This window comes from Anarrhichthys ocellatus, unplaced genomic scaffold (assembly GCF_004355925.1).
Source record: "Anarrhichthys ocellatus isolate YVR2014 unplaced genomic scaffold, GSC_Weel_1.0 scaffold43, whole genome shotgun sequence".
NCBI classification, from domain to species: Eukaryota; Metazoa; Chordata; class Actinopteri; order Perciformes; family Anarhichadidae; genus Anarrhichthys; species Anarrhichthys ocellatus.
This window is the reverse complement of record NW_022280073.1, coordinates 2,607,475-2,620,345: the sequence shown is the minus strand read 5'-3', so window position 1 is coordinate 2,620,345 and position 12,871 is coordinate 2,607,475. Positions and strand designations below refer to the sequence as shown.

Genomic DNA, 12,871 nt, shown 5'->3' with positions numbered 1-12,871 from the left:
CACACACACACACACACACACACACACACACACACACACACACACACCTCCTGTTTGGCTGGGAACAGGTTTTGCCTCAGGGGCTCTGTCTTGCTCATACCCCATTACTAGGCTAATGGAAGCAGTGAGAGGATCAAATCCAATGCTTTCTACATTGCTTAACCCTCATGAAAACCTGTGACCTCTGCACAAGAGCAAACACACACGTATACACATTCTGGGGGTCATTTTATACAATGTAAGAAACGGAGAGTTCAGAAACATGGCGACGAACACACAGAAAACGGTCACAGTGGTTGGCTCAGACTCATTTGTACTTTTCTTTCCACGCAGTCTGTGTATTGTGTATATTTGTACTCACAGTGTTGATTGCTTGATTTGTTCATTTCTTTATGAATAATAGATGTGTTGTGATGACTGGAACACCTGACTCTGATTACTTGCTTTTACGTGGGTAAGTGGGTGACTTCTGAAAATTATGCAAGCTTTCCTAAAGACACAGTGTTTACATGCAACTGATAGGAACAATACTTGAATGCTGCTCGCGCCCCTTGATGACCTGAAGCTTCTGCAAAAGATCAATACAGATGTTTGTTTTTTTCCTCTTTTATTCCGAAACTAATTTTCTAATTTCTCTTACCTACACTCTCCCTCCATCTTTAATTGTTGGAATGCTGTTAAGCATTCCAACTATTGTTCTTCGAATCTTTATTGTTGGAATGCTGTTAACTATTGTTATCTTAATCTTTATTCTTCTTTTTATTATTATTATATTTCTTCCGTCCCACCTCTTCTTCTTCTTTATTTTTTAAGCTACAGAAACCGTTCAACTATCAAAATGTTCAGCTCTTTAATGACATTTGTGCTATGACTTTTCATATTTCTATCTCTTATGCTTTATGAATTATTAAACTTTTTGCAACTTTTTAATTTTGAATGGGAATTCAATGGAGAAAATGTTCAAATCCTCTTAAACTTCTTCAACTTTCAAATCCTTCAACTTCCTCATATTTTCAGCTACAGACACCATTTCAACTTTCAAATGTTGAGAAAACCCTGATCTATTGCCACATTATTCAGCTTTGTGATACATTTTAAACTTTTTGAACTGCAGCAATTTAACTTTTATGATTTTTCAGCCCTTTTCTGACTTTATAATGGGTGTGTATTGCGCAGCTTAGAGTGCGTGATGTTACCGCTAGAGTGAAGAGCAGCTTGAGATTCTTGTGAAAAAAAGATTTGTCTTTTGCCACTGTGTCCACAATCTTCACTCTTCATGCATAATTTCTGTATGTAGAAGTAGCTAATCTTGTCCTTGTTGTAGACAAATGACTGTGGAATCCCACAGATTTACACATTTGGCACAGAAGTTTGTAATTGAGAGGAAAACCAATTTTCTGCTCCATAGAGACCAATGTTAAATTTTGCTTCAAAAACATCTTCCACAGAACACGGTACCCCATATCTAAATCGCCAGTTCAGCCACATATTTTACACTACAGACACAATTTTTACAGGATCTGTTCTTCAACTCATCCTTCCTCTCATTTATTAATATTGGAGCAATAGGAGCTATGGTTATGGGAGTTTTGAGGATTTGTTTGAGAGGTGTTTCCCTGTTTAATCTCCATGAAAAGGCTGCAAGGACACAGGTGTTTCTGATTAAGCTAATTAGTGATGTTGATAAACACACAGACTCACAGACACACACGCACTCCTCTCTCTCTGTGTGTGTGTCTCTCTCTCTCTCTCTCTCTCTGTGTCTCTCTCTCATACAGTCATTCAGGTTCTTAGAGATCTTTAGAGGATCCCCCCCCACACACACACCCCATTTTAAAATAAAAGCCCCACAGAATGAATTCGAACTGAAATGCTTATGATGAAGCCTGACATTTAATAACCTCTGTTTATGTGTGTCAAACATTATGATTGTCTCTTCTCCCCCACCCAGTCCCACCCTTTCAAAATAAAAGCCCCACAGAGTGAAATCTAACTGGAATGCTTTTGATGAAGACTGTCATTTAATAACCTCTGTGTTTCATACATTCTGATTCTGTCTCCTCTCCTTTCTCCCCCACCCAGCCCCTCTTTCAAAATAAAAGCCTCATGGATTAACTGTATTTAAACGTTAAGCTCAAAATTAGGCTTTTTTGTTGAAAAACGTAATGCTCTGACTAATACTGCGACAACTACTACTGCTGCTGCTAATATAGTATTACTACTACTACTACTACTGCTACTACTTCTACTATAACTTTTGCTGTTGCTACTATTACTACTACTACTACTACTGCTATTACTGCTACCATCAATATTATTACTACCACCACTGCTATTACTACCACTACTACTATTACTTAAACTACAACTGCTACTACTACTACTGCTATTCATGCTACTACAAGTAGTATTACTACTACGGCTATTAGTACAACTGCTACTAGTACTACTACTACTGCTACTTCTTCTACTGCCATTACTATTACTAATATAACTACTTCTACTACTACTACTGTTATATTAAATACTACGACCAATACTACAGCTATTACTACGACTACTGATACTACTACTTCTACTACTTCTTCTAATTACTAATACTTCTACCAATACTTCTACTACAACTACAACTTCCACTACTACAAATATCACTACAGGACTTTGACCTTTCAAAATGTTCAGCTCTTTCAGGAGGGGTGCTTTGACTTTTCATATTTGTAATCTTTTAACTTTTTGAAATATTAAGCTATTTGCAATTTTTTTTAAAGGGATCTCTATGGAGAAAATCTTCAAATCCTGTTAAACTTCTTCAACTTTCAAAGCCTTCTTCTTCTCATACTTTCAGCTACAGACACCATAGTTAGACATTTCAAGTAGAAGGGTTTTCAGCAGTGCAGTTTAAATGCTTTCAAGCTTCAACATTTTTCAGAGAGGTAGTCTCCCATTTCTTAATTTTCAGCAATTATTTTACAATTAATTTCAGCTTTCAGCATTCCAACGCATTTTCAGCAGGAAATGCATTTTCTAGTTATAGTCTCTAGCTTAACCAGACTTCATCAATGTGAAATCTGCTTGCCACACAGTGAAAAGTATCAACAAAAGATTTACTCTCAGTGTCTCATTTGTTTCCCTAAAATATGCTCCCGGCAACAAAAGCATGAATAATGTTTTGTTTTCATGGTTTAGGAAATGTCAACATATTCCTACTCATGTCAGTCAGTTTCATATGTGTATGACAATGGGTCAAGACCAATGTGATAGGTGTTTTGTAGTGCAACCCGTTCTAACTCCCAACACGTCAAATACCAACGCTTGGTCTGTGGACCTCGGCATCTGATAACGACATACCGAGGCACCCTTTAGTCTTCATGGGGCGCACCGGGCTTTAAACTCACGCCAATGTAAACAAACCCACGTCCATATTACACACTCAGAGCAACTATCCTAGTAGAAAGAGCGAGAAAGTCCTTGCAGGGCTGGAAGGAGGGGTGGTGGATGGGTCAAACAAATACAAGACTCTCTACCAGGAGACCACTATTCATGTCTCGTGCGAAACTAAAAGTAAACGTTGACATTTTTTATGTGAGTAGTTAGTGACGAGACTCGCTACTCATGTGACTCGTGTGTCACTTGCCAGTCACGTGACTCGTTAGTCAAGTGAACCTCAAATACACTATTTTCCTAAACCTCACGAAGTGGTTTTCTTCCTTCTTTCTGTGAAGGACGTTTATTTTCAAAGGAAGACTATGCAAGCGTACATTGACAAGCCGTCCCTGACAAAACTGGCGCTATAGGTGGACTTAGAGGGTCATAGTTTAAAACTTAGGACCACCAACCTATTCACCAAATACCGACACTTACCCCTCTGTGCCTGACAACAAAGTACGGAAGCACCCTTTAGCATCCGTATGAGACCAGGCTTTTAACGCACACCAAGGTAAACCCATCCACCTCATTAGTCTAATGTGCTAGAAAGTCCGTGTGAAACCAAGTCAGCATTATTTATTTGTTTACCTCAGCCTTCTTTCGTAACATCTGTACTCAAGTAACACCAGTTATGTTACAAACATAGTTATTTTAACCAAAACCACGATCTATTCCTAAACGTAGCCAAGTAATTTTGTTTCCTTAATTAATCTAAAAACTAAGTAAATCTATGTTGAAAGTATATTTTGAAAAGAGACTGCATGTGACGACAGGAAACTGTACATTTCGAGTGAACAGAAACCACACTTCCCACTACACTATACTGACGAACAATGGTTTACACTTCTCAGATCTGAAGACCTGAAGTTGCTCTGAGATATGTCTTACTTGTCTTCATTATGCACCTTCTCAGATCTGCACTGAGCTCTTTGGACTTTCCCAGTGTGATGTTTGTGTTTCAATCTAATTCACATAGTGAAACTAGCACAATCTATACAGGAACAGTTACCAACAGTAACAGTAATCACTGACAGGAAGTTAAGAGGTCAATTACTTTCTATATACTTTATATGCCCCCGATATTTATAAATTGTTTAATGTATATTTTTGGACCATAGCTCTCTCTGTCATAGACTCACAACAAATGTATTTATTTATGTATCATGACATGTAACATGTTCCAATCATTCTGTCACAGAAGGACAGCAGTTGCAGAAATAATCAAAGCCTCCAAACAACCATGACATACGTTTTCCTCACCAGTGACTCTACAACAGAATGCACTGTATCAGGTGGTAAAGGAAAATCATCTTGGTGTCTTTTTTGTTGAAGGTTATTATGCCAGTGTCTCAAATGTAAATGAATAACCTTGTATTGTTGTAAAGTGCTACATATAGGAGAAGACAATCAATATTTCTCCCTACCTACTGGCTGGTAGCCCTGGCTCGTAGGACCTCCAAATGGGTTGCGACTGCCAAAGGAGCCTCCATCAATGGATCCATACGACATTCTGCCTGATGGTTGGTGGCGTGTCAGCTGCAGGCTCCTAGGGAAGGAAACATAACTGGATTTAACAACAAAACACATTTCATTTCCACTTTGCACAAAGTCTTTCTCGACATAATTGCTTGACAGGTGGCATTACAAGAGAAAGACTGGCAATGAAGGGTTTACGAGGGCTCGTACCACACAAATCTACATATTACAAATGACAGCATACAAAAAAAAATATGTATGTAAAATCTTCAACATCACCAACATTCTGAGGCTTAAATCTACACAGCACGTGTGTAGAGGATGAGTAAAAATGAGTGTTACTATCACGGGAACAATAAGGTTAGGTTTAGGAAAAACATCTTGGTTGGGCTTACAACAAGTACTCAAAGTAAGTAATATATGTAAACAGAACTTTGGGGTACCAACACTAAAACCAGCCTTCTGGTTGAAAGTTCAGTGTTAGTTTGCACTGAAGAGCAGGCGGACAAAGTATGTGGCTAGCTGGTTAACAAATTGGAACATTTACCACCTAAAGAGGAATATTTCTCTTTTTTTTTTCTTTTCTTCAGGAGTTGGTGGAGACCATAAAACCGCAAAAAGAATAAGTGAACACTTAACTTATGAAGTGGACACGATACACGATTTCAATAATGATTGAAATGATGATAAATTGGTGGAATCTGACTGTTTTGGGATACAGCTTACATTTTGAATATATTTGTCCATATTTAATCCAACAACAATAAAACATAGGGGCCAGCAACTGAAGATGACAAATATATTTGAAGATTTTAATTTTTTTTTTATCAAATAGAGTCATTATTGCAGATATCAATATGGATCTTGGCTCAACAGCATTCAGTGTCTTTATTTCAGCAGTCAATGAAATGCTGTTAAAACACATTCAGACTTCATACAGCCTATTTAAAAAACTCACTACATTCTGCAGCTGCACCATGATTCTGTTCACTCCAAAAATATTACCATACAATCTCCAATATTATCGGAATTATGTTCTATCAGGGACAGCTGTCTGTGTACACAGTCACAGAAAAAACGTAAAAAACTAAATTGACTGCCTCGCAGTTGAATTCTTCTGCCAATCAGTCATCATGCAGTCTGTGTCTGTCCAACATGTCTGTGAACTTTTCATATAAAGCATATGTCACAGTGCTCTTTGACCACCGAATTCTAATCAGTTCAACCTTGAGTGGATGTTTGTTCCATATTTGAAGAAATCTGCTCGAGGTGTTCCCGACACATCACAATAATGGGATGCACGTGAGGTCACAAACACTGAACTATGAGCCTCAAAATCGAATCAGTTCATCTGTAAGACCAGGTTGGTGTTTGTGCAAAACTTGAAAATATTCTGTCGAGGTGTCCCTGAGACAGCGTTCAGCAGAATGGACCGGACAGACGGCCACCTGTGGTGACCTCTCAGCGCCCAACGACCTGCCCTCTAGACCCTATCCCCTCTCACCTACCTCAGTCTTTCCTCACCCACCTCATCAATACCTCTGATACTGCCAATTGCTTGCTACTTACTCAGTACGAAGGGGGCTCAGCTACCGCTCAACAAATTCATGGCTGTTTGCTGTCCAAGCTCCACAATGGTGTAATGCACAACATTTATTTCATTATGTAATGTACTGAAAGCAGTTTGAGGATTGAAGTTGTTAATCCTGGATGAAATTATCCTGGTTGGGTGCTCTTATTTTGAAATAAAGGCAAAATAATTAGAATTCAAACCGTGTGCCTGAATCCATCCCCTTTGACATGTTCTGCTAACATGCTGCTCATGCCACACATCCTGTGATGATCAGGGGGCAACCTCCGGTTCTAAAAATGAAGCCGATGCTGAAGTGTCTTAAAGCTGCATTCTCTCTAATCTCCATCAGGGGGCGACTCCTCTGGTTGTATAGAAGTCTATGAGAAAATGACTCTACTGAGGGAATAAATCAAGAGAGAAGTAAACATTGTAAACATGAGTTTATGGTCTCAATCTCTAGTTTCAAGTCTTCTTCAATACAGCATGATGTTCATTTAGTAAATGATGGTCCATTTAGAGTCAAACAGACCATAAAGCAGAGTATGCTTTAGGGCAGGGCTACTGTGTGATTGATCACCGATGAACTTTAACCCTTTCACAGTGTGTTTTCAGTTCATGAACAATAATTGTAACATTTTGGTTGCCTTAAAATAACTTATTCAGTATTAGGTTGTACTTAGCTCCGACCTCCCGTCAAAAAAGATGACAAGGCCAAAAACTAAGATGGCAACACCAAAACGGTGACAGACGAACTCTGTAGTCTGTACCAATGGGTGACGTCACTGAGACTACCTCCACTTTTTATTTACAATCTATGTTAGACATGGTGTAACGGCGGCTACAGGGGCTTAAACTTTTAGGGTCGAACATGACTAGGTCAGACTTAAACATGGTGAATATACTGTTTAGTTATAATGTCACAATCAAACTGTCAGAAGAAAGGAAATGAAACCGTTGGAGGAATCAAGCATGTACAGTCAGAGTTATTGTAGCCAGTGAATATTTCGTTGTCAGCCTCTTTAGGATGTTAACCCACTTACACAAGGAGAGGAGAGGAGGATACAGAATACACATCTGAATACTGCTGGAAAGGTCAAATCATCATGTGAACATGTGTTTCACCCGCGGCCAGATGAAGCTCTAATCAACACACCCCTCTCAGTGCTTCAGCATCTCTATCAAAGGTCAGAATATGATACTGGTCAAGCAGCCAATGCTCTTCCCCCACCGTGAAAGACAAGCATTCAGACAAGCAGGAGAATGTGATTACACTCCAGAGTCTTTGTGCAGCCAATTGTTGTGGTGGAGCCAGTGAATCCGGCCTATAGGACTGGCATTATGGGCACAAAGGGGCCAGAGGAGCGGCCAGAGATTCAGCCGGCCGCCCATTACAGAGAGACGGATTCACTGGGCCACGAGAATGTTTAATCCGATTAATTTTTAGAGAGAAGGGAGATTAATTACTTTTGGCAGTCCATAAACAATCTTCACTCTGGTTAAATTCAAGCCCAGTGACTGTGCCTCATGTCCCCTCTGAAGTGTGGACACGCACCGCTTCTATCTGCTTACAAGATGCACACCCATGGATGCACACACATACACACACACACACATGTAGCCTTGCCCTTCGTTTCTGTGTAGAATTATAAATCCCTCTGGTTGTGGAAGTGAAAGTCGGGGTCATTAGGGGTGATTTAAAAAAAATAGGTATGCTGCTGTCCCATTACTCATGCACTCGGTGGCATCATCCATGGTGATGTCATCAGAAATCTGTCCTCTGAATCCTAACCCTCTGTCGAAGCATCATCCCCATATTTGTAATGGATGGTTCTCCAGGTGGATTTGGGGGAGTGCCAGATACATCGCGGTAGCCTGGGCTTTATAGTGGTTCAATTCATGTTACTGTTCATCAGCCCTCAACATCTGAAGGTAGTCTATGAAGGTATATTTGTGTCTTTATTACGCAAACCAAAAAAAAAGTTTTAAAATCGCACTGCAATCAAAAATCAAGTTTGTAAGTGAAAATATATAAACTGAGAATAATTTATTTGTTAGTTTTGCTTATGAAACTAGAATTTTTGGTTAAAAAACATAATATCTTTGGTTAATAAAAAAAACAATCTTTGATTAAAAAAAAAAGCTTTGGTTTCAAAACGAAAAGCTGAGTTGAGTTTTTTGTTTGCGTAATAAAGACACAAATATACCTTCATGGGCGGGGCATACGCTGTTGAATGTGCCGGGAGTTTCTATTGGTCGGTTTGACTTGGCTCTCGGTATCTGCTTCCACTGTAAACACTGCCCATGTCCCAATCCAGCAACTGCATCCTTCGGGAGACCCAGCCTTCGCGGTCCATATATATCCAGATATATATATATATAAACTGTAAAGGTTTTAGTTTTAATCTGTTTTTCAATCATATATTCAATAATTCATTCAGTTATTTTTCTTAATGTAGTTTTTCTAAATTAATAATCATATTAATTATACATATATATACATGCATGTATATATATATGTGTGAATTAAATAAATAAATATATATGTATATATACATATATATATATTATATATACATATATATTTATTTATTTATCAATCTTTCTAGTAGAGAAAAGAGCCTGGATACTTGCAATCCTAAGGCAGAGGACAGTTAACAAAAACAACAGCAGCAAAACAAATATCAGCAAACGTGTTTATTAACTTGCAGTTGGGAGGGTGACTGCCAAAATTGTCCAAATCACATTGAGAAAATGATAAGAGAAACATTTATCAATAATGTTAACACATGGATGCAAACTTAGAAGATTGACAAATTTTACACAGCAGAATATATACCGTACATATTCACATAGAAATCATTTACATGGATGTCTTATTTCAATTTAAATAAAAGAAAGAAAAAGGTGACATCACAATAACACATCAGAAGTGTATTGTCCTCTCTACTGGTTGTCCTATTAGTAAAGGCTTTATATAGGAGTAGAGCTAATGTAACTGTAACCTTAAGTACAGGATGGTCAGATGGAGATATGACAAATGGACTAATGTCTTAATCCAAAGCTACGGTTGCTGAATGTTTGTCCCTGGTGAAGAGGCTGTCGTTCTTCCCCCTCAGCTTGATGAACTGAGCCGTTTGCTCCTGGCTCCCTAAAACAAAACAAAATGTAGTTAGTTTTATTTCACACCACAAAACAAAAGGTGCAAAATACTCAAATTCAGTTTATCCTTGTAATTAATCTCGTTTGTAACGTTACCGGACTTAAAGTGATATTTCAGGTTCACAACCTGAGCTCCTGTTGGTCCGTTTAAGGACATAATATGAAGTATAAATGATCTGTAAAATCGTCACAATCTCAGTAAGATATGATTCAACCTCTGAAGTTTGAAAGTGAAGGCAAAAAAAGTTACTTTACAAGGCTTAACTACGGTCGGATACAGGCAGACGAGCTACCGCTAACGTTAGTTAGCTTGTCAGCTACAAATGTCACGTAACTTAACCAATGATTTTAACAAACGTGACGTTATAGCTCCCGGTAAGGGAGTAACGTTAGCCCACTGTGGGCTAACGTTACATGCACTTTGCCTGAGGCATGGCTATGTTAGCTAAGGTTAGCTGCGCATGTATGACACAATTTAAAATAAATCCTATGAGCTTCGTTTTCTCCGACCGAGAAAGCGGAGCTTCATGTCAACACAGCAGCCCTCCATGTCGTTCTTTAAAAAAAGAGACACTAACAACATGAAAACAAAGTGAAGTGCTGCTACATTTAAAATCATTTTGACAAAACAGAGCAGTATAATGTCAATTTACCTCCATGTCACCGTAACCTCCCGTCCGTGTTTAATGGATGCAGATACCGAGAGCCAAGTCAAACCGACCAATAGAAACTCCCGGCACATTCAGCAGCGTATGCCCCGCCCATGAAGGTATATTTGTGTCTTTATTACGCAAACAAACAACTCAGCTTTTCGTTTTGAAACCAAAGCTTTTTTTTTTAATCAAAGATTGTTTGTTTTTTTAACCAAAGATTTATATTTTTTTTAACCAAAGATATTATTTTTTAACCAAAGATTTTATTTTTTTATCCAGAAATTCTAGTTTCATAAGCAAAACTAACAAATAAATTATTCTCAGTTTATATATTTTCACTTACAAACTTGATTTTTGATTGCAGTGCGAGAAATTTGCTTTTAAAACATTTTTTTTTGTTTGCGTAATAAAGACACAAATATACCTTCATAGTAGTCAGGCTGAATACACAGTAGCACAGTTATCTGCAGGTCGCTGTGTTGTGTTCACTGCCACAGAAGAGAAATTAAGCATTTTACAATGAACGGCTTCAGCTTGGTTACTTCCTTTGGTGGCACATTAAGAAGGATTTTTAGTGAATACTTCTACTTGGTACAAGCTTTTTTAAGGAGTAGTAACTCCTTAAATTGTGGCAGACTGGAATTAGAAATTGATCAATTTGTGTGAAAACTATCATGGATGTAATTTAATTTATATTGAATGATGTAAACACTCTTCCAAAATCAATATGCCCAGAAACAAAGACCTGTGTCTTCTGTTGAAAGCAAAGCAAACATTCAATTCCTTTGTACATGAGAAACTGGGCTTCTGTAAACTCTATTGATGTTTTTTTTTAAATATGTTTTTTATAATTCCCCATGATTAATGAGCCATAAGATGACACTAAAAATCTGACTCAATTAATTTCACTCACATAAACAGTGAATATATTCTGTCAGTTTTTGTTTGGCCAAATGCTGATTTTCATGCAATTCTTCTCAGGTAGAGGAGAAGCTAGAAGTGTTGCCATCTTAAAAGGTAAATGTAAAACCTACCTTGTAACTGGTAAATGGCGCTTTTATAGTCTTCCGACCACTCAAAGTACTTGAGGTGTAATGCGGTTTCTTAGTTTCCGTTACACCTTGCATCATAGAACCCTCAGGACATTCGTGACGAGTCTTGTTTTCCCAAGAGTTCCATCAAAACACAGTAAAGCAGCATTTGTTATCATGCGACACAGACCTAGAATAACCTTACACATTACATTCCAGAAATGCTCAAAACATTCCTATTTTAAGCTGCCTAAACAACAAAAGCATTACATATATAACACTCATAATATCTATAATATCAATACCAACCAAAGTGGTTCCATAATGACAATAATAGATTTAGAGGAGTTCTTTATCTCAACCCTGAAATCTAAGAATCCAGCAGTTCACCTGTTAACTCATCTCCTCCCCTAAATATACAGTATGTCTGTTAAAGCAATTTTACAGCACATACAAAAAAAATATCTGTGAGGTGAAAGATTTTTCTCTGCAACTTTTGGATGGAGACCGTGCTCGCTTGTACAGACAAATAATGTCCTTACACTGGCACACAGAATAGAAGTGAGGCAGAGTGGTGTGCACCCCTGTGTGACACTGCAGGACACAAAATGACAGTGAATACAGGCCTGGCAGGGCAGAGTGACTGGATCCACAGCTACTCCTCACCCCCACTGGTTTTCATTCAGTCCCCCACTCTTTTCACAGCTGCCATTATCAGCAACACAAGGCTTAGCTTAGCCAGAGCATGCAACTGAGCAGAAATAAGCCAACACTGGACACAAATGCGGCGTTTATCACAAACAAGCAAGGGCCAACCTGTGGCAGGGCTGTGTTTGTGTGTGTGTGTGTGTGAGGGGTGGATTCATTTGTATGTTTTTGAAGGATGACTTCAATATTTCTAGAAAGAAGGGACCATTTATGCTGTAGTTATTCAGTCCTTTTATAACCATGATGGGACTTTACCATGTGCTTAAAACAAAGGAATGGGGCCTACCTGGCATTTAAACAGCCTGATTTGAGTTAAACCACACCAAACCCCGATTAGACGTCAAAATGTGTGCGATTTGGTTGACACCACATCCCTGGGGTCTCATTGGATGAGGGCCATAGGCACCACTATGAATCCCTGTGATACGCCATGACGTCACTGAGACTATAAACATCAGCTCTGTGCCATCCCACGTGATTCGATTCATATGTAAGGGGGCGTCAGGTTCTACGACCTGAAACACAGCAACCGCTAAGAAGCAATCTCAAAGTCTGAGCAGAGATAGGTCACAGTGTGTTTGTCACTTTGTTTGATTTGTTTTAAGTTTAACTGTATGTTAACGTTTTATTGTGTATCTTTACGCTGAGTTCCGTCACTGCTGTGTAAAAATGACTGTTGTGTTATAATAGTGTTGTGTTTAGATCAGCCAACAGAAGTAGAGTTGATAAACTGTACAATATTAGTTCATGTTCGTCAGTCGTGCTTGTGTGATGCTGCGGCGGTGAGGATCTGCCTTGTTTTGAGTGTTTTTCTACTCCTAATTGTTTAAACTAACCCACACACA

General features: G+C 38.5%; 1 protein-coding gene across 6 annotated transcripts in view; it reads right to left on the bottom strand.

The window, feature by feature from the left end:
• The window catches only part of tsnare1 (T-SNARE Domain Containing 1), a 153,590-nt gene that overhangs the window by 109,464 nt on the left and 31,255 nt on the right, over positions 1-12,871 (bottom strand). For all 6 annotated transcript variants that reach the window (XM_031868652.1, XM_031868648.1, XM_031868649.1 and 3 more), the window contains one exon: positions 4,851-4,972. In XM_031868652.1, coding sequence (XP_031724512.1) covers positions 4,851-4,935 — 85 coding nt within the window. In that variant the 5' untranslated portion in view covers positions 4,936-4,972. The remainder of the gene's footprint in view (positions 1-4,850; positions 4,973-12,871) is intronic.